We start from the raw sequence: 19,810 nt of genomic DNA, 5'->3' as shown, positions 1-19,810 counted from the left end.
GCGTCGCCCTTCACCGTCACCCGGTGGAGGAGCAGGGCCCACGGGGTCGCTGTGTTCCCAGCGCGTTCCTGACGACACCGTAACACCTGTTCCTCCCTCTCTTGCCAGTTGCTTACATTTCCTCATCCCGGAAACATGACAGCATTAAAGACGACTCTGAGGTGAGTCTGCGGAGCAGCTCGCTACCGTTTCCAGCGTCCTCTTGAAAGGCTGTGAGCCTGTCTCTGGGGCAGTCACGGAAATCTGGATGTGAACTATACGGTCCGGGATGTTGTTCATCTTCACGGGTGTGGGTATCTAGAAGGAAGCCCTTATTCTTGGGTCTTATTTCAGGCACGTCCTTGATGATTCCCTGGAGGCAGCTGTCCCCGCAGGTGGTCTGGGACCACACCCTGGGGGGGAAGTCGCACCCCACATCCTCTCCACCCAGGCAGTACAGGGGCCCACGGGCTCGCTTGAGCTGCAATTTTTAACAAGTTATGTCTGCACCATGGCCTTCCTTTTGTTGCCTCATTTGGCCGTCCTGGCAGACCCTCTGATGCCCTTTCATGTCCTTCCCCAACTCGAGCCAAGAGGCTCAACTGAGCCTCGCGTCTGTGGCCAGCTCTGCACCACAAACCCTGAGAAGGGAACAGAAGAGCTTGCTGTGTTCTCAGCCTCCTCCACCCCGACATCATCCTTGCCAGGTGTAGCTTGCAGGAGGCCGAGGCTTCCGTTCTGCCTCGGAGTGCCTTTCTCCTGTGTATTTCTTTTTTTTTTTTTTTTTTTTTTTTTGAGACGGAGTCTCGCTCTGTCGCCCGGGCTGGAGTGCAGTGGCCGGATCTCAGCTCACTGCAAGCTCCGCCTCCCGGGTTTATGCCATTTTCCTGCTTCAGCCTCCCTAGTAGCTGGGACTACAGGCGCCTGCCACCTCTCCGGCTAGTTTTTTTTTTTTTTTTTGTATTTTTTAGTAGAGACGGGGTTCACCATATTAGCCAGGATGGTCTCGAACTCCTGACCTCATGATCCGCCCATCTCAGCCTCTCAAAGTGCTGGGATTATAGGCTTGAGCCACCGCGCCCAGCCTCTCCTGTGTATTTCTAATGATTATTTCTAATAATGTGTGCTTGCCGGTTTGGGAGCTCTTGGCAGGCATTAGCTACGTTTGCTTTACCTTCCTTCCCTGAGGGAGGGCCCTGATGGGGAAGGGTGGGCCACATGTCCCAGTGGCCACCTCAGTCGGGCTGAAGGCCTGGGGGTCCCTCCCACCAGCAGCTGTGACCAGAGCCATGGTCTGTGGAAACGAGCAGCTTCCGGCTTTCTATGTGACCAGAGCCATGGTCTGTGGAAATGAACAGCTTCCGACTTTCTAGCACCTTCCTCAGAAGCACAGCCTGAAGTTCTCACCTTTTGTGCCCCGGTTTAGATGGGAGTGTGGGAGTGGGATCTGTGGGACGCGGAGCTGAGACTGGAATCGTGAGGCTCTAGGCTCTGAGGAGCAGATCTCTGTTGGGACCACATGAGTGATGCGTGGTCCTCTGAATCTCCTGGGACCCCCCTCCCCTCACTTCTGGGGTCTTGTTCTACCTTCCTAGGACCTTCAGCCAGTTATCGATGGAATGGACGGAATCAAAATCTCTCAGGGGCTGGGGCTGCAGGACTTCGACCTCATCAGAGTCATAGGGCGCGGGAGCTACGCCAAGGTTCTCCTGGTGCGGTTGAAGAAGAATGACCAAATTTACGCCATGAAAGTGGTGAAGAAAGAGCTGGTGCACGACGACGAGGTAGGTGCCACTTCTCACAGCGCTCGGGGTCCTGGGAACACACCGCCCTGGGGCCGCCACCTGGGGAAGAGGGCATTAGAAGGCCATAATGAATGCTCTGGGCTTTAGCAAAATTAATTCAGGCATGAGAGTCCTGGCCTCGTATTGATGGAGTTTGCGCAAAATCAACAGTGATACATCGCGTAACAACCAGGATGTGTTCTGGAAAGTGCCTGGTGAGGTGATGGCACCATTGTGTGAATGTCACGGTGTGTGCTCCACAAACCCAAACGGCACAGCCAACTCCGCGGCCAGGATGCACAGTGCAGCCCCTGCTCTCAGGCTGCAGGTCCGCACGGCTGTCCGTGCACTGCACACCGCAGGCAGTGAGCGGACCACCGCAGGCAGCGAGCGGACCACCGCAGGCAGCAAGCGGACCACCGCAGGCAGCGAGGGGACCACCGCAGGCAGCACTCGGGTCTAAGCTTTGAAAAGTTAAAGATGGGTATCGTCTCCGTGACCTTCGCATGTGTGGCCAACCACTGATACGTCGCCTTCCAGCAGACTGCGGTTGAATCTGAGGACGCAGCAGACTGCGGTTGAGTCTGAGGACGCAGCAGACTGCGGTTGAGTTTGAGGACATCGTCACCTTGTAGGAAATCCCTGGGGTTGAGCTGAACCGGGCGGGTGATGGGGTGGGAGAGGAAGCTGCCCAGAGGCACTGCCCCACTCCGTCCTGCACAAGGCCCCAGCTTTGCGGGACGTGCTGAGCTGCCGTGGCTCTGTGTAGCAGATCTTCCCACACCAGCTGTTTCTGGGGGAGAAGTTTATTGATTATAGGATCAATGGTTTATTTGTTGAAATCTTTTTTTTTTTTTTTTTTTTGGAAATAGGGTCTTAAACAGGGTCTTACTCTGTCACCCAGGCTGGAGTGACTTGATCACAGCCCGTGTAGCCTCAAACTCCCCAGCTCAGGTGATCCTCCCACTTCAGCCTCCAGAATGTTGGGACTACAGGCATGAGCCACCACCCCCAGCTGTATAATTTTGTATTTTTTGTAGAGGCAGTGTCTCACTCTGTCACCCAGGCTGGAGTGCAGAGCATGATCACAGCTCACCTCCTGCAGCCTCCACCTCTTGCTGGGCTGAGGTGATCTTCCCACTTCAGCCTCCAGAGGAGCCAGGACTACAGGCATGCACCACCATGCCCGGCGATTTTTTGTATTTTTCGTAGAGACGGGGTTCCACTCTGTTGCCCAGGCTGGTCTCAAATTCCTGCACTCATGCACTCTGCCCCTCTCAGCCTGCTAGAGTGCTGGGATTACAGGCACGAGTCACTGCTCCTGGCCTATTGGTTGAAATCTTGATTCTGACTTCATACACCTTTTTCTTTTAATTATAATAAAATACACATGACATAGAATTTGACATTTTAAAGTGTACAGTTAGGGCTAGGCGTGGTGGCTCACACCTATAATCCTAGCACTTTGGGAGGCCAAGACGGGTGCATTACCTGAGGTCAGGAGTTCAAGACCAGCCTGACCAATATATAGTGAAACCCCAACTGTACTAAAAATACAAAAATTAGCCAGGTGTGGTGGCGCACACCTCTAATCCCAGCTACTCAAAGGCTAAGACGGGAGAATCGCTTGAACCTGGGAGGTGGAGATTGCAGTGAGCCGAGATCACACTACTGCACTCCAGCATGGGTGACCAAATGAGACTGTGTCTTAAAAAAAGGAATAAAATATACAAATAAAGTGTACAGCTAGGCAGCTTTTAGCACACTGAGGTACAGAGTTGGGCAGCTATCACCTCTCTGATTCCAGAACATTTTCCTCACCCCAAAAGGAGACCCCATACCCACCCCCTGCTTCCCCTCCACATTGGCCCCAGTGGCCTCCAATCTGCCTTCTGCCTCTGCGGACTTTCCTCTTCTGCACATTTGACAGAATGGAGTTGTGTGTAAGCTTTTAGTGTCTGGCTTCTCCGGGGTTCATCCGTGTGGCCACTTGCTCAGGCCTTCCTCTCTCTGCCCGGCTGGGTAATGTTGTTGCGTTGTCCGGTGGAGGCCCCACGTTTGTGCGTGCACCTGCCAAGGGGCATTTGCAGTGTTCCCACCCTTGGCTGTTGTGAGTGGTGCCACGGTGAAGGTTTGTGTGCAAGAATCTGTTTGAGTCTGTTTCCAGTTCTTTTGAGTACAAACCTAGCAGTGGCGTTACTGGGTCACGTGGTAGTTCTCTGTTCAGCTGATGGGGACCTGCCGGGCTGTTTCCCTCGCAGCTGCCGTTTCACCTCCCCGCCAGCAGCGCACACGCCTGTTTCTGCAGGTCCTCAGCCATGCACGTTATTTTGATGACCTCCATTCTAATGAGTGTGCAGCTGTGACTTTGACTGATATTTCTCTAATGACTGGCGATGTTTAGCATCTTTCGTGCACTTATCGGCTTCTGGTATTTTGGGCCTTTTGCTTTCATACCTGAATGCAGGTTGCGTCTCTCAGGAGCAGAAAAAAGGCCGATGTGTAGGTGGCAGTAATGCCGTTGTCACCAAGTGCTGCTAGCACAGAAGGCAACCGAGTGCTCATCGAGGCCCGATGGGCCACAGAGGGGCTCCGTCCCCGCCAGCCAGGCTCGGGGCTGGGAGGCAGAACTGGGGCTGGGACTGAGCCTCTACTGCCTCCCAGCAGGGTGTGTCTGTGCAGTACACAGGCTGTCCAATCGGCCCCTCGTCCCTGGGTGCAGAACTCACAATTGGGTGGCAGCGTCCATGCCCTGTGCTGAGGAACGGAGGCCCTGAGAGGTGTGGTGCCCTGCTGACAGCCCCACTGCTGGCCAGCGGCAGCAGAAGAGGATTCCAACCCTCGTTGCTGCACACCCTGGCCAGCTGGAAAGTTAATGCCATGTATGAGAGCAAGTTTGCAGGACCCTGAGAAAAGGCATTAGGAAGAGTCACTGCTGCAGTTTTGGTCTATCTTGAAATCATCCTCTGTGGACCAGGATGCCGAGGTGGGGACTCGGAGGTTGTCTTTTGAGAAGAACCTGATTCTAGGAGTTGTTGAATGCTTGGATGGTTTCTAGAAATTTCTTTCTCCTCACAAAGAGACTGAACTCTCTGGGGCTAGGCTTGCCTCTTGTTCCCCCAGGAGTCACTGGCAAGCCCCTTCCCACCAATTCTGCAGCACCGGCCCCACGCAGGGCCAGATGTGCCTTGAACTCAGCAGCGCTGCCTCCAGGAGGTTCCACTCAGTTTGGGTGCTGAGTGATATGTGGGTCATGATCCCAACGCCGACGTCCCTGCGGGGCCCCAGTGGGTCTTGATCCCAACGCCGACGTCCCTGCGGGGCCACAGTGGGTCGTGATCCCAACGCCGACGTCCCTGCGGGGCCACAGTGGGTCGTGATCCCAACGCCGACGTCCCTGCGGGGCCACAGTGGGTCGTGATCCCAACGCCGACGTCCCTGCGGGGCCCCAGTGGGTCATGATCCCAACGCCGACGTCCCTGCGGGGCCCCAGTGGGTCGTGATTCCAACACTGACGTCCCTGCGGGGCCACAGGGGTTGGGTGCTGCTGGTGAGGGCCACTGGGGCGCAAGTGGTGGCAGGTGAGGGGTAGAGGAGTCACCTCGGACCCTCTGGGTTTTCAGCCACTGGAGGTGGGAGGAGATGCGGGCTGGCAAGGAGCTTGGCTCGTGGCCTGGGGTGGCGTGAGATGTCCGGGTGCACATGTTGAGCAGCCATCGGGGGGCAGGTCTGCAACTCAGGAAGAGGCCAGGCCAGGAGCTCTCGGTGTGGAAAGATGGGACTCGAAGCCCCTCCATTGGATCTGCCTCTGGAGAGAAGGGAGGGTGGCCGAGGACCGAGCCTTGAGAAGGAGGGCGCTGAGGAGGAATGATGCAGTCTCAGAGACTAAATAGATCCTAATGGTTTGCTGATTTGTTTCCACGAAACTTCCAGGGGTAGGGGCAGGCAACACAGTAAGACCCTTCCTCTGCAAAAAATAAAATTGCCACGTGTGGTGTGTATCTGTGGTCCCAGCTCCTCTGGAGGCTGAAGTGGGAGGATCGCTGGAGCTCCAGAGGTCAAGGCTGCAGTGAGCAGTGATCATACCCCTGTACTCAAGCCTATTTGGGATGCATTTCTTTCACTGTCATTTTTCTAACCCTGAAGACAAGGGGTTGACCTAGGAAGGTATGGAAACCTTGTCCAGCCTACTTTCTGGGGTCAGGATGAGACCAAGCTGTTGGATCTTTGTGACTCTAAAGTTGCTTTTGACCTTGCAGCATTTTGCTGAACTCCAGCATGGAGTTCACTGGGAGGGTGACAGCCCTGTGGCGGGAGCTAGTGCTCTGGCAATGGGTGTGGGCTTGTCCCAGGCTTATCACTCGGTAGCACTGGGACCTTGGGGAATCCGCTTAGCCCTCCACCTCAGTTTCCTTGTGTCCTAACTGGAGATAATACCAGCCTCCCGGAACTGTTAGGGCAAAGCCTGGAGGCCGGAGGCCAGCATACCATGAGAGGCCAGCATACAACTGGAGCTGGTAGCTTTGGTGATCGTGGTGAAGATGGTGGTGATGGTGATGGTGATGACAGTGATGGTGATGATGGTGATGATGGCAGTGGTGATGATGATGGTGATATGGTAGTGGTGATGACGTGATGGTGATGGTGGTGGTGGTGATGAAGATGCCGATGGTGGTGATGATGGTGATGGTGATGACAGTCGTGGTGGTGGTAGTGTTGACATTGATGACGGTGGTGATGGTGGTGGTGGTGATGACAGTGGTGGTGATGATGGTGATGACAGTGATGGTGGAGATGGTGATGATGATGGCAGCGGTGATGACAATGACAGTTGTGACGATGATGGTGATGACGGTGGTGATGAAGGTGATGGTGACAGTGACGATGGGGGGGTAGAGTTGGGGGTGGATGATGACAGTGGTGATGATGGTGATTGATGGTGATGACGGTCGTGGTGGTAGTGTTGACATTGATGGTGACGGTGGTGATGGTGGTGGTGGTGATAGTGGTGATGGTGATGACGATGATGGTAATGATGACTAGTGGTACAGGTGATGGTGACAGTGATGATGGTGGCGGGTAGATGGTGACGACAGTGATGCTGACAGTGACAGTGGTGGGGGGTGGAGGTGGGGTGGATGGTGACAATGATGACAGTGATGGTGACAGTGACGATGGAGAGGTGAGGTAGATGGTGATGGTGACAGTGACAATGATGGTGACAGTGATGATGGGGTGGAGGTAGGGTGGATGGTGACAATGGCGATGACAGTGATGATGCAGATGGTGATGACGGTGGTGGTGATGATGACGATGACGGTGATGACTAGTGGTGAAGGTGACAGTGACAGTGACAGTGATGGTGGTGGCGGGTGGATGGTGACGATGATGATGGTGATGACGACAGTGACGGTGGTGGGAGGTGGAGGTGGGGTGGATGGTGACGATGATGATGATGGTGATAGTGACAGTGACGATGATGGGGTGGAGGTGGGGTGGATGGTGACAATGATGACGGTGGTGATGGTGACGGTGACGGTGGTGGCGGTGGTAGAGGTGGGGTGGATGATGACAGTGGTGGTGACGGTGACGATGTGGTGGTGGTGGTAGAGGTGGGGTGGATGGTGACGATGACGGTGATGGTGACGGTGACAGTGGTGGCGGTGGTAGAGGTGGGGTGGATGATGACGGTGGTGACGGTGACGATGTGGTGGTGGTGGTAGAGGTGGGGTGGATGGTGACGATGATGACGGTGGTGATGGTGATGGTGACGATGTGGTGGTGGTGGTAGAGGTGGGGTGGATGGTGACGATGATGACGGTGGTGATGGTGACGGTGACGATGTGGTGGTGGTGGTAGAGGTGGGGTGGATGGTGACAGTGGTGGTGATGCAGTTCCTAATGGGTGTTTTCTTTTCCTTTCTGCATTATCTTCCTGAAAGCAGAGGAGAGAGACTCCTCCCTTGCCTCCCCCTTGCCCAGGATGTCTGTGAGGAGCATTCAGGAGCCTCATTACCACTCCCTGGTTTCTATTTCAGGATATTGACTGGGTACAGACAGAGAAGCACGTGTTTGAGCAGGCATCCAGCAACCCCTTCCTGGTCGGATTACACTCCTGCTTCCAGACGACAAGTCGGTAAGAAAAAGAAGGATGTTTCTGATACTCCGCAGATTTCAGATTTGAACTGCACAAAAGCTAAGTCTGGTGTGATGTGTCAACAGTTACCTGTAAGGTTCTCCCAGTTGCTGTATGGGTGTTTTCAGGTCAGCAGACTCTCTTTGTTGTTCTCCTTGGTTGGTGTCATATTAAGTACATTTCATGATCTGAGCTTAAGTTATTTAATTCGGTTTACGAAATACTTACTGGCGGTGTACCACTCAGTGCAGGCAGTGGGTCAGGTGCTGGGGCTATGAAAGTAAGCAAGAGAGGTGGATTTCTGTGCTTATTAAAGTACATACAGCTTCACCTTCCAGCTTTGTATATATTGGAATTCTGTGGCTTTGAATACGTTTGAAAGTTGGTGATCTAGGACATTAAATGTATCCTCTGTTTAAAATTCTGGGGGCCAGTTGCCTTTGACCTACCTGATTTGTTTATTTGAAGAGTTGTTGAGTATGTTCTGCGTCGAGTCCTGAAGCCCACCCCCAGGTTCAGCGATTGGCTAGGAGGACTCCTGGGATCAGTCATATGGCCTCACTTGGGGCCACAGCTGGCCTACTACACTGGAGGAATAAGGGAGACTTGGCCAAGGAAAAAGGCACATGGGGAAAATTCCGGAAGAAACCAGTCACGAGCTCCAAAGGGCCCTCTCCCAGTTCCTCCAGCAATGAATTGTGACAACTCAGGGTTTTTGTCAAGGGCTGGTCCTGCAGGCTGCACACGAACCGAGATTCCAGACTCCCAGCGGAGAGCAGCTGTTCAGCATCGCATTGGTCAGGGTTCTCCTGAGAAATAGAACCGGGAGCGTGTGTGTGTGTGTGTGTGTGTGTGTGTGTGTGTGTGTGAGAAGAGATTTATTATAAGATACTGGTTCATGGGATTACGGAAGCTGAGAAATCCTACAATCCGCCATCTGCAGGCTGGAGGCCCAGGAGAGCCAGTGGCGCAGCTTAAAGGCCTGAGAGCCAGGAGCTGATGAGGTCGATTCCAGTCCGGGTCTGAAGGCCTCAGAGCCAGGAGCAAGGGGGCCAGAAAGTGGATAGCTCGGTAGTCAGGGAAACACAGCCATCTTCCTCTTTCTTGTTCTCTTCACGGCCCCAGGTGAAGAGACTGGACGGGCCTGGACGATGCCAGTCTACCTCAGGGGGGGCCGTCTGTTTATTATTCCAAAATCACCCTCACAAGCATGCCCAGAAGTCACGTGCAGCCAGCTCTCAGGGCATCCCGGTCCCGTGCCCAGTCAAGGTGACCGTTGAATTCACCGTCAGGAACATGAGGCATCCTGGTCAGGCACACACAGTTGGGGCACAGCTTTTTTTTTTTTTTTTTTAATGTGTTCTTCTTGTTTTTGAGATGGAGTCTCACTCTGTCACCCAGGCTGGAGTGCAGTGGCACCATCTCGGCTCACTGCAGTCACCGCCTCCTGGGTTCACGCGATTCTCCTGCCTCAGCCTCCCAAGTAGCTGGGATTACAGGCACCTGCCACCACACCTGGCTAATTTTTGTATTTTTAGTAGTGACAGAGGTTTCACTGTGTTGGCCAGGAGGGTCTTGAACTCCTGACCTCAAGCCATCTGCCCTCTGCAGCCTCCCAAAGGGCTGGGATTACAGGCATGAGCCACTGTGCCCAGCCTCCAGAGTGTTTTTTTTTTTTTTTTAAATAAAATAAAGTTAGGGTCTTGCTCTGTCACCCAGGCTGGTCTCAAACTCCTGAGCTCCCACCTAAGCCTCCCAAAGTACTGGGCTGAGATTACAGGCGTCCACCACTCTGCCTGGTGGTCATGCAGAAGCATTTTATATCCGTGTGGGGAAACGTTTGCAGTTCACATTCCCAGCCCCAGCTCCGGGCCAGCTTTGCGGGCCGGGCTTCCTGAGCACAGCGGTCCCAGGCCCTGGGTGTGACTCTCTGCTGCCCGGTTCTAAGCTGTACGTCTGGCTGCTTGCGCTCCTCCGCTGCACTCTCGGGTCTCCTGACCTCAGGGTCCCGTTCTTGCCTGTGCTCGGCAGCCACCCGTCTGCCTGTCGGAAGAGCCGTTCCCCGACCTGCTCTGCCTGCGGCGTTGCCCTGGTCAAGGGTTGCTGTTTTCTGCCTGCTTCCGCCGTCTCAGTGTGCTTCACAGTCCCCCGCCCTCCCCACCTGACCCCAGGGCTCCCAGTGTCGGCTTCCCCATGTTGGGCCTGAGCCATATTTGAGAAGCACGGATCTCAGGTTCTCAAGTGTCTTTCTCCTGCCTCAAAGCTCCTCTGATTCCTCCCCAGTTGATTTTGGGTTAAGTTCCAAGCTTCCCGTGCATGTGGACGAGGCTTGCAGTGACCAGGCCCCAGTGCCCCATCGCAGGCCCCAGCGTGGCGCCCCTGCCCGCAGCGCCCGCGCCTGACAGCTCTGTCCCCTTTCCTCCCGCTGCCCTGCTTCCCGGAGCGAGTCAGTGCCTCCCTTTGTGCGTTCCCATCCGCTTTTCCAGGCCTCCGTCCGCCCCAACTGCCATCCCTTGCGATTTCAGAATACACCCGGGGAAGGCAGCCCAGCACCCCTACACTTCCTGAATGGTGAGGTTCCAAGAAGGGTTTTGTTTGGCTTTGGTTCGTCTTCCTATGTGAACTTGTAGGGATGTAGATGTGAAAGGGGTCCGATACGCCACCCTCCTTCGCTGAGTGGCCCAAAGCAGCCTCCTCTTACCTCGTGTCTTTGGACTCTTCTCCCAAGTCACGGGTTCCCAGGGTTCCCAGCTGTGTCAACCCGAACTTAAAGAATTGTCATCGGTGGGGAGTCTGTGGGATCCCCGCGGCGGCACCACTCACTGTCCTGTGGGAGTGTTTGGCATTCACATATGGGAAGAATCCCTATACATGTCTAAGTTTTTTGCCTTTTTTTTTTTTTTTTTTGAGGCGGAGTCTCGCTCTGTCGCCCGGGCTGGAGTGCAGTGGCGCGATCTCAGCTCACTGCAAGCTCCGCCTCCCAGGTTCACACCGTTCTCCTGCCTCAGCCTCCTGAGTAGCTGGGACCACAGGCGCAGGCGCCGCCACCTCGCCCAGCTAGTTTTTTGTATTTTTAGTAGAGACGGGGTTTCACGGTGTTTGCCAGGATGGCCTCGATCTCCTGACCTCGTGATCCACCCGCCTCGGTCTCCCAAAGTGCCGGGATTACAGGCGTGAGCCACCGTGCCCGGCTGTCTGTTTTTATGTTAGCTGAATCTGTCAGTGACTTCAAGGGTATCTGACATATGGTTGGTCAGGATTGCAAGTGTCACCCCGGCTGTTGGGAGCCTGCTTTAGCGCCAAGGTCAGCTGTAGACCTGTCTCTTCCATAAGAAGTGAACTCCCGAAGAGTGGGGCCGTGCTGTCTGTTTTCCAGTCCCCAGCACTTGGTTGACACCTGGCACTTAGCAGCAGTGGTATTAGATGACAATCTCTTAAAAAAGAAAGTGACGTCGTTTGTCATACAAATAGGAGATGGACATGTGTCAGATTGTATGTGACTCTAGTGAACCTGAAGACTAGTAAGATGTTCCAGCTGCTCAAAGGAGACTTCAGAGTCCGCACAGACACGGGCGATCAGGGCGCTGAGGCAGAGTTACAGAGAGAAGCAGACCTGGCGTGGGGCCAGCGGGAATCCGCCGCCCTTCACGGACCGGCTTCGTTTGCTCGTCTGCGTGCTTGCACTGCTGTCGGCTGCGTGCAGCTTACCAAGTTGGAAAGATGCAACCCCAGAAGACCCCACAGATAACCGAGAAGAGCGTGTGTGCGACAGCTCTGAAGCCTTTTGCCGTTTTTCCTGACGGCAACACAGCCAAGGTCCGGGCGCACATGCCTGTCAGCCCTGCAGCTCCACGCCACGTGGCCCTCGGCACCCCTGTTTCCTCCCTGGAAACAGAGAACAGCAGGGATGCCTGTCCCCTGTCCTCTGTCCCCTGCAACTGCTGTGAGGATTGGTACAGCTGGGACTCAACCATTTGCAGCAAGGCAGGCACGTGGGAACCCGCTCCCTCATCGCGAGGCCTTTCTTCTCGTTGGCACGGTGTCTTTGAACGAATAGACAGGTAGCGTCATGCGTGAGCTCCGGGTTGAGGGGAGGACTGGCAGCTGCCTCAGTCCAGTAGCTGGGGGGCTGTGAAACCTGCCCGCAAATCCTCACCGACTGCACACCACCAGACACCCACATGAAGCAAAGCCAACATCAGCAAGGCGGCCACGCGTCCGGGTGGCGGGAAAGTCTGGCCTGGCCCGGTGGGTGTGCTCGGCTGCACCACCTCTGCTCCCTGGTTACTGGAGGTGACTGCAGGTTTTACAGGGACTTTCTCTTTGTGCGTTGGTTCTGCTGGAACGTCCAGCTGAGGTTTCGCGTGGGCCTCTTGCTGAGGGCCAGGTGAGTGACACGTAGAAAGGACACCCATTCGCTCTGGGCAGCCTCACAGCTCCCAGGCCACATCCAGGGGAAACCTGGCAAATGAAACTGCAGAGGTTTCCTCGCAAGTTTGGTTCCCATAAAGGGTCTGTGAGTGGGGAAGAATCAGAATCGCTTTCTTTCCACCCCAAATCTGGTTGTGCCTCTTCTGGCTGGCCATGTTCGTGTCCACTGGTGGCTACAGGGAGTCCCTGAATGTTACAGTTCAACATTAGTCTCACCTCGTGTGTACAGGTGGAGAGAAACAATTCATTCGCATTTTTAAGACACAATAAACACCTGCTTTATGGAGAAACCATACCCTGTATCTACACAGACAGCCCACCTTTTCCAAACAGCAGCCAAAGTTACATGAGCCATAAAATCTCCAAAACGAGAAATCGCTTCAGTTTAAGCTATTTCAGGAAAACCGAGTAACTAGAGATTTAGCTGAAATGACTACTTTCAGCGTCCCCCACCCCATTCAACTAGAGTCTGAGGACGCTTTCTCACTAAGGCACAGTGATCTCAGATGGTAGGTGAGCAAACTACCCTTAAAACACGCCCGTTCACTCGCTGTTCTAAAATAAAACCTCTTACTGTTCGCCACGGTTGATTATTTTACATTCATTCACACTCAGAATGTGCTTCTTTAAAAAGAACAAACACACACCCTTGCTTATCTGTGGAAGCACTCCTCAGGCCGTGCACTGACTTAGACACTTGAGTAAGTTCTTCCTGGTCAAAAAGTGACTTCTAGACGCGAAGGGCACTTCGCCTAGCACTGTGTGTGCGTGTTTCTTTATCAATTATGCTTTGAAACCTGCCCGAAGCTCTGGAGAGGGAGACAGCTTTACTAACAGCAGAGAGTGACGTCCCCGGAATCGTCACCAGCGTCAGGAGGCGTGGCACCTGGAGAGGGCCCGCAGGGAGCAGAGTGGGACTGCGTGGAGAGAAGGGGGCAGGCGGGGGTTGGGTCACATAGGAGGGGTTCATAGGGGACAGGCCTGTGGGAAGGGCAAGGGCAATGGTGTGTGTCAGGGACGGAAGAGAACCAGGCCTGAAGGTGCCAGGCGCTTTAGAAGCTGGACTTGGCCAAGGGGCCCCGGGATGCGGAGGCCCCAGGGATTCTCAGTGCAGTGTTGGTGTTGGGCAGGCACTGGTGTGGGGAGTAGGGTCTGGGCCGCAGAAGCCAGAGGGACCTGCTGGGCCTGTCATGGCCTGGAGGGAGGCCTTGGGGGTGGGGAGGAGGGGCCTGTCCCCATGTGGGGGAGTCGCCCCGGTTCCCAGAAGTCAGGCAGTGCTGGCCAGACAGGCATAGGGCGGTGCCAGCCTGGACAAGGAGGACTCGGGGACTGACCATATTCGTGTCCACTGGGTGGCTACAGGGAATCCCTGAATGTTACAGTTCAACATTAGTCTCACCTCGTGTGTACAGGTGGAGAGAAACAATTCATTCGCATTTTTAAGACACAATAAACACCTGCTTTATGGAGAAACCATACCCTGTGTTTACACAGACAGCCGTGGCCTGGGGTGGAGACGCCCCTGCAGGTGGTTGTGGGTGTGTGAGAAAGAGGTGAGGGTGTGACAGGATCCGACCCTGGGGTGCTGCCTCCTCAGGGCTGCAGGAGGAGGTGCCGCCATGGGGTGGGGGCAATAGAGGGAAGGGCTCAGTGGGTGCCACAGCAGGGACAGCCTCGGCCACGACCTTGGGAAGGGCAGATGCCTCTCGAACATGAGTCACCTCCCTTTCAAAACCCGTCCGTGTGCTGGAGTCACAAGAGCTCAGCACAGAAGGAGCAGATGCTGACTGACACCCGCAGGGCCCGGCGTGGGCGCAGCCGCCTCAGCCTTTGTTCTCCCGACACACGGTGACGGCTCAGCAGCCCCTGGTTTGCTCACTTTTCATCAGGTTGCCTAAAATGGAAAAAGTGCCACCCTAAACTGTGGCACTCCCAGAGCAGGACGCTCAGGCCCGTGGCCCCCCCAGGCTGTGCATGGGAGAAGGGGCTCTTCCCAGCACCGGGGGCCTGGCAGGAGCCAGGGGTGTGGTTTGCCTTTTGCATAGTGAGGGCGTCCCGCAGTCTTCGGGACACTGTGGACAGCTGCACATGAACCATCCCAGAGCCCTGGGCAGTCGGGGGACCTCGGGGACCCCCAGCACATGCCTGCAACGCACAGGGTGCCTGCTGTTTCCTGATGGGGTGTCACAGGCCACGCGGCGCCGTGCAGAACACGGGAGACAGGGGTGCCTTGTTTGTTTCTCATCGGGAGGCTCCGGCCGCTCTTAGAACAGGTCGGGGGCTGGGTGTGGTTGCCACTCGGGGTCATGTTAGGACCAGGGGACCCTCCACTGCCAGGCCTGGGGATGATTTTGCCAGTAGTGAGCAGAGACGAGGTCATGGCGTCTCCTCCTGTCCATCCAGACCTGAACGTCTCATGCCACTGCGCCCTGCGGGGTCCCCAGGGTGGGCAGGGATGGGCTGACGGCCCTGGAGCCGCCTGGGGTCTCCTTAGTTGAAGGAACTTTCGGGACCAGTCCTGACATTGTGCCTTTGCTGCTTAACTACTAGATGATGACAGAGACCACATGAAAGAAGAGCCTCTTTCTAAACCTGTAACCCATTTTAACATGCAGGAAAGAACCTTCGTCCACACCCCAAATACCCTGGACTAACCAGCGTCACCATCTGGACAGTTTTGCCTCTTGTTTTTCCTTTTCTCGTGTTTATTTTTCCATGTGGACTTTATAATCAACCTGTCTGCCTCCAGAAAGAAAAATAAACTGGCATTTTCTTTTCTTTTTTTCTTTCTTCTTTTTTTTTGGGGGGTGGGGGAACGGGGTCTTGCTCTGTCACCTAGGCTGGAATGCAGTGGCACAATCTTGGCTCACTTCAACCTCTGCCGCCTGGGGTCAAGCAGTTCTCATGCCTCAACCCCCTGAGTAGCTGGGATTACAGGCCCCTGCCACCACACCCAGCTAATCTTTGTATTTTTAGTAGAGACGGGGTTTCGCTGTTGGCCAGGCTGGTCTCAAACTCCCGACCTCAAGTGATCCGCCTGCCTCAGCCTCTCAAAGTTCTGGAATTACAGGTGTGAGCCACCGTGCCTGGCCTGAAACTGGCATTTTCATTGGGATTTGTTAAGTTTACACATTACCTGGGGAGAAACTGACATCCTTCTAGTGTTGGATCTTCCCATTCAGGAACTCGGTTTACCTTTTCATTCACTCAAATCCTCTTTCTGGACACTCTTGAAGTCTTCATGTCGTTTTTTTCACTTCCGTGTCTTCTTCTTCTTCCTTCTTCCTTCTTCCTTCTTCCTTCTCCTTCTTCTTCTTTCTTCTTTCTTCTCTTCTTCTTCTTCTTCTTCGTTTCTTTTCTTCTTCTTCTTTCTTCTTCTCTTCTTCTTCTCTTTCTTTTCTTCTTCTTCTTTCTTCTTTTCTTCTTCTTCTTCTTTCTTCTTCTTCTTCTTTCTTCTTCTTTCTTCTTCTTCGTTCTCTTTTCTTCTTCTTCTTCTTCTTTCTTCTTCTTCTTCTTCCTTCTTCTTTCTTTTCCTTCTTCTTCTTCTCTTCCTCTTCTTCTTCTTCTTCTTCTTCTTCTTCCTCTTCTTCTTCTTCTTCGTCTTCTTCTTTCTTCTTCTTCTTCTTCTTCTTCTCTTCTTCTTCTTTCTTCTCTTCTTCTCTTCTCTTCCTTCTTCTTCTTCTCCTTCTCCCTTCTTCTCCTTCTTCTCTCTTCGCCTTCTCCTCTTCTTCTTCCCCTTCCCTCTTCTTCCTCTCCTTCTTCTCCTCCTTCTCCTTCTTCTCCTTCTCCTCTTCTTCTCTTCCCTCTTCTCTTCTCCTTCTCCTTCTTCTCCTTCTCCCTTCTTCTCCCTTCTCCCTTCTTCTCCCTTCTCCTTCCTCCTCCTTCTCTTCTCCTTCCTCCTCCTTCTCTTCTCCTTCCTCCTCCTTCTCTTCTCCTTCCTCCTCCTTCTCTTCTCCTTCCTCCTCCTTCTCTTCTCCTTCCTCCTCCTTCTCTTCTCCTTCCTCCTCCTTCTCCTTTCTTCCTCCTCCTCCTCCTTTCTTCCTCCTCCTTCTCCTTCTTCTCTCCTTCTCCTTTCTTTCTCCTTCTTTCTTCTTCTTTCTTCTTCCTTCTTCTTCTTCCTTCTTCCTCTTCCTCTTCTTCCTTCTTCTTCTTCCTTCTTCTTCTTCCTTCCCTCCTTCTTCCTTCCTTCTTCTTCTTTCTTCTTCCTCTTCCTTCTTCTTCTTCCTTCGTCTTTTCTTCTTCTTCCTCTTCCTCTTCTTTCTCTCCTCTTCTTCCTCTTCTTCTTCTTTCTTCTTCTTCTTCTCTCTCTTCTTTCTTCTTTCTTCTTTCTTCCTCCTCCTTCCTCCTCCTCCTTCCTCCTCCTCCTCTTTCTTTCTTCTTTCTTCTTTCTTCTTCTTCTTTCTTCTTTCTCTTCTTTCTTTTCTTCCTTCCTCCTTCCTCCTTCCTCCTTCCTCTTTCTTCCTTCTTTCTTCTTTCTTTCTTCTTCCTTCTTTCTTCTTCTTCCTTCTTTCTTTCTTCTTCTTCTTTCTTCTATTATTACTATTATTATTATTATTATTATTATTAGAGATAGGGGTCTTGCTATGTTGCCTAGTCCAGTCTCAAACTCCTGGACTCAAGCAATTCTCCCTCCTTAGCTTCCCAAAGTGCTGGGATTTCAGGCGTGCCATGGTGCCCGGCCACTTCCTTGTTTAATTTTGTCTTGAGTGTTTCATCTCTTGTTTCTGTTATAAACGAGGTCTTTTTCTTCCCTCAGAGCATCCAGCAGCAAGCAGCTTGGTCTCTGTGTGGTAATTGTGGGCCCCATGGCTTCTGAGTTCTCTTCCTTGTAGTAACTTTCAGGTGGTTTTCTGGGGCTTTGGATGCACAGGGTTAACATCTCCAGGTGGGGCAGCATCACCCACCTCAGCTGCTGCACCCGGGTTGTGCTACCTCTGTTCATCTTCCTCTCTGATGACAGTGGCCAGCACCTGCCTCACTGGGGTGACCTTGACAGCAGGCAGCCCTGTCCTATTTCTGACCACAGCTGGGACACTTTGCACCGGAAGGACAGTGCCATCCTCAAGGCAGAACCGAACTATTTTCCCATCTCAGGCAGCATTTGCCCTGGCATGGGCAAAGCGTGTTGGGAGGGCCACAGGGGAGAGGAGAGACAGGGCCTCTGCCTACAGCCACCAGATTGGGTTCTGGAACCCACAGAGGAGCTGCCCCTGCCTGAGCTGTTGGAGATGGGAATGGACCCTCCCCAGTTCCTGGGCCCGTCATCTGGTCTCTGAGGACACCTTCTGCTTAGCCCCAGCCACTGGGAGAAGGTTCTAGAAAGGCTGAGCAGCAGCGTGAGGCTGAGAGAAGATGACTGATAACTGCATACAGAGGTGTGACTTGTCCTGTTAAGGGACTTTCTATCCATTTCTATTTTGCTATCCAGAAAAAACACTGAAAGTTGTTCAAAGGCCTCCTTGCCATTTGTGGAGATCATTGTTAATGATTTTTACTCCTTAGGCCTCCCAGAATGAATGGTGTCTTCGTAATGTAGCTGCTGATATTGAACCATCCTTAGATTCCTGGGGAAACCTGTGCCCTGTCTTAGTATGTTACTTTGTTAATGTGCTTCTGAATTCAATTTGCTGATATTTTATTTAGGATTGTTTTTGTTGTTGGTATTCATACTGTTCTAATTTAGAATATTTAGGACAGAGAGCTACTGCCCCAGTGATCAAGAGAGACACAGGATGGAAACACAGCTTTTATCACCTACAGGCCTTGGGGATATGCAGCCTGCTGGGAGGCCAGGGAGTGTAAAGAGAGACAGGGACCCCTGGGCCAGCCCTTTATTGGGTCCAGGGTGTTCTGCACACAGGTTTCCCATGGGAAGTTTTAACTGGTGGACTTAAAGCAAGCAGGCCTGAGCCCCGTGGGGTCGCGCTGTGACTGTGGTGGGACTGTGGGGGGCTCTGCGGTGTGGCCGCGCTGTGACTGTGGGGGGACTCTGCGGTGTGGCTATGCTGTGACTGTGGGGGAACTCCGTGGTGGGGCCACACTGTGACTGGGGGGGACTCCATGGTGGGGCCACACTGTGACTGGGGGGGACTCCATGGTGGGACCACACTGTGACTGGGGGGGACTCCACGGTGGGGCCAATGCTGTGACTGGGGGGGACTCCACGGTGGGGCTGTGCTGTGACTGTGGGGCGCGGCATCAGTGGGGCTGCAGGGAGGTCACCGGGGCCAGTTGCCTAGGGCGGGTGTCTGGGTGGGCCAGCTCGAGGAATGGGAGGATGTGGAACTGGAAACTGTCAAGGTGACAGCCCTGCTTTTGGTAGGAGTAAGTCCAACTTAGATTCAGAAGGGATGCCGAGGCGGCCTAAAATGATGAGAGTTCCCTGCACACTCTGGCGTCTGATCTCTAGCTTCCTTTTCTTGTGCAAGTTTCATTGGATTTTTAAATTTTCTTGATTTTTGAATTCCCAGAAACATTCTAAATCGCGTTGGTATTACCTCTTGGCGGGATCCCTGTGCGATTGCTGGGCCTTGGGTGTCATGGAGGCAGCTGCCTCGCTCTGCCCTGGCGTTTGTGATGTTGTGAGCCTTACCCTTCCGAGGCGGGGTGTGCTCACCCAGTTCCGCGGCTGCACCCTGCCTTGCCTTCTCCTCTGCTCAGCTTCACCCCAGGCCGTGTCTCCTGGCTCCTGGAAGGTGAGGGGCTGCCTCCCACATGTCCTTTCGTGTTGCGGACACCCACGTTTGCCTTTGCATGTGAGCCCTGTGGTTGCTGGGACACACTGCCCTCCAGCGCTCGAGTGCATTTCCCGGGCACTTTATGGCATTTTATCCTCGATGAAGAAATCCGAGGCCTGCCAGCATCCCCACCAGCAGAGTTCTTTGGGCGAAGTAAAATCCCTCTGTTGATTGAGCTTTACCACCTTTCCTCATCTGCTGGCATCTTCCTCAGAACTTTAATGTCCGTCCTGCTCTCCGAGTCAGGAATCGGATTTTCCAGCGTGCCCTGTGATGACGGTGCCACGGCCACACCCGCCTCTGTGGCCCATCTGCTTATCTCCTTCGTTCTCCCCTCCTGTTCCTTGAACCCAGGTGACCCCTGGCCTTCTCCCTCTGGGGGTAGCCCTGTCACCGCTATGGTGTCCGCTGTGAGGCGGAGACAGGACCTGAAAGTGGGGTTTCCAGTTGAGGGTTCTGGGCCTGCCCGAGTCGTCTGATGTTGGGTCTGACAAGCCAGGAGCTGTGTGAGCTGGAGAACGTCCCCCAACCTGTCTGTGCCTCGGCTTCCCCATCTGTAAAACGGCAAGGGCTGAAACTTACTTCCTGGTGATGCAGTCATTTGCGTTAACACAGAGGGACTTGGAGTGGCCCCTGACGCTTACTGAGGGCCGCACCAGGGGTCAGCAAAGGTTGCCTTAAAGGGTCAGGCAGTAAATATTCCCACCTTTGTGGGCCGTGCGGCCTCTGTGGCAACTACATGTT

The 19,810-nt window shown here is 53.8% G+C and overlaps 1 protein-coding gene across 6 annotated transcripts in view; it reads left to right on the top strand.

Moving 5' to 3' along the window:
• PRKCZ (protein kinase C zeta) overlaps positions 1 to 19,810 on the top strand; it is a 142,352-nt gene that overhangs the window by 102,019 nt on the left and 20,523 nt on the right. For all 6 annotated transcript variants that reach the window (XM_033228672.1, XM_033228676.1, XM_033228675.1 and 3 more), the window contains 3 exons: positions 109 to 161; positions 1,575 to 1,763; positions 7,801 to 7,898. In XM_033228672.1, coding sequence (XP_033084563.1) covers positions 109 to 161; positions 1,575 to 1,763; positions 7,801 to 7,898 — 340 coding nt within the window. The remainder of the gene's footprint in view (positions 1 to 108; positions 162 to 1,574; positions 1,764 to 7,800; positions 7,899 to 19,810) is intronic.

Source organism: Trachypithecus francoisi, unplaced genomic scaffold (assembly GCF_009764315.1).
Source record: "Trachypithecus francoisi isolate TF-2019V2 unplaced genomic scaffold, Tfra_2.0 Lachesis_group12, whole genome shotgun sequence".
NCBI lineage: Eukaryota > Metazoa > Chordata > Mammalia > Primates > Cercopithecidae > Trachypithecus > Trachypithecus francoisi.
The sequence above is the reverse complement of the archived record's forward strand: the minus strand, read 5'-3'. Positions and strand labels throughout refer to the sequence as shown.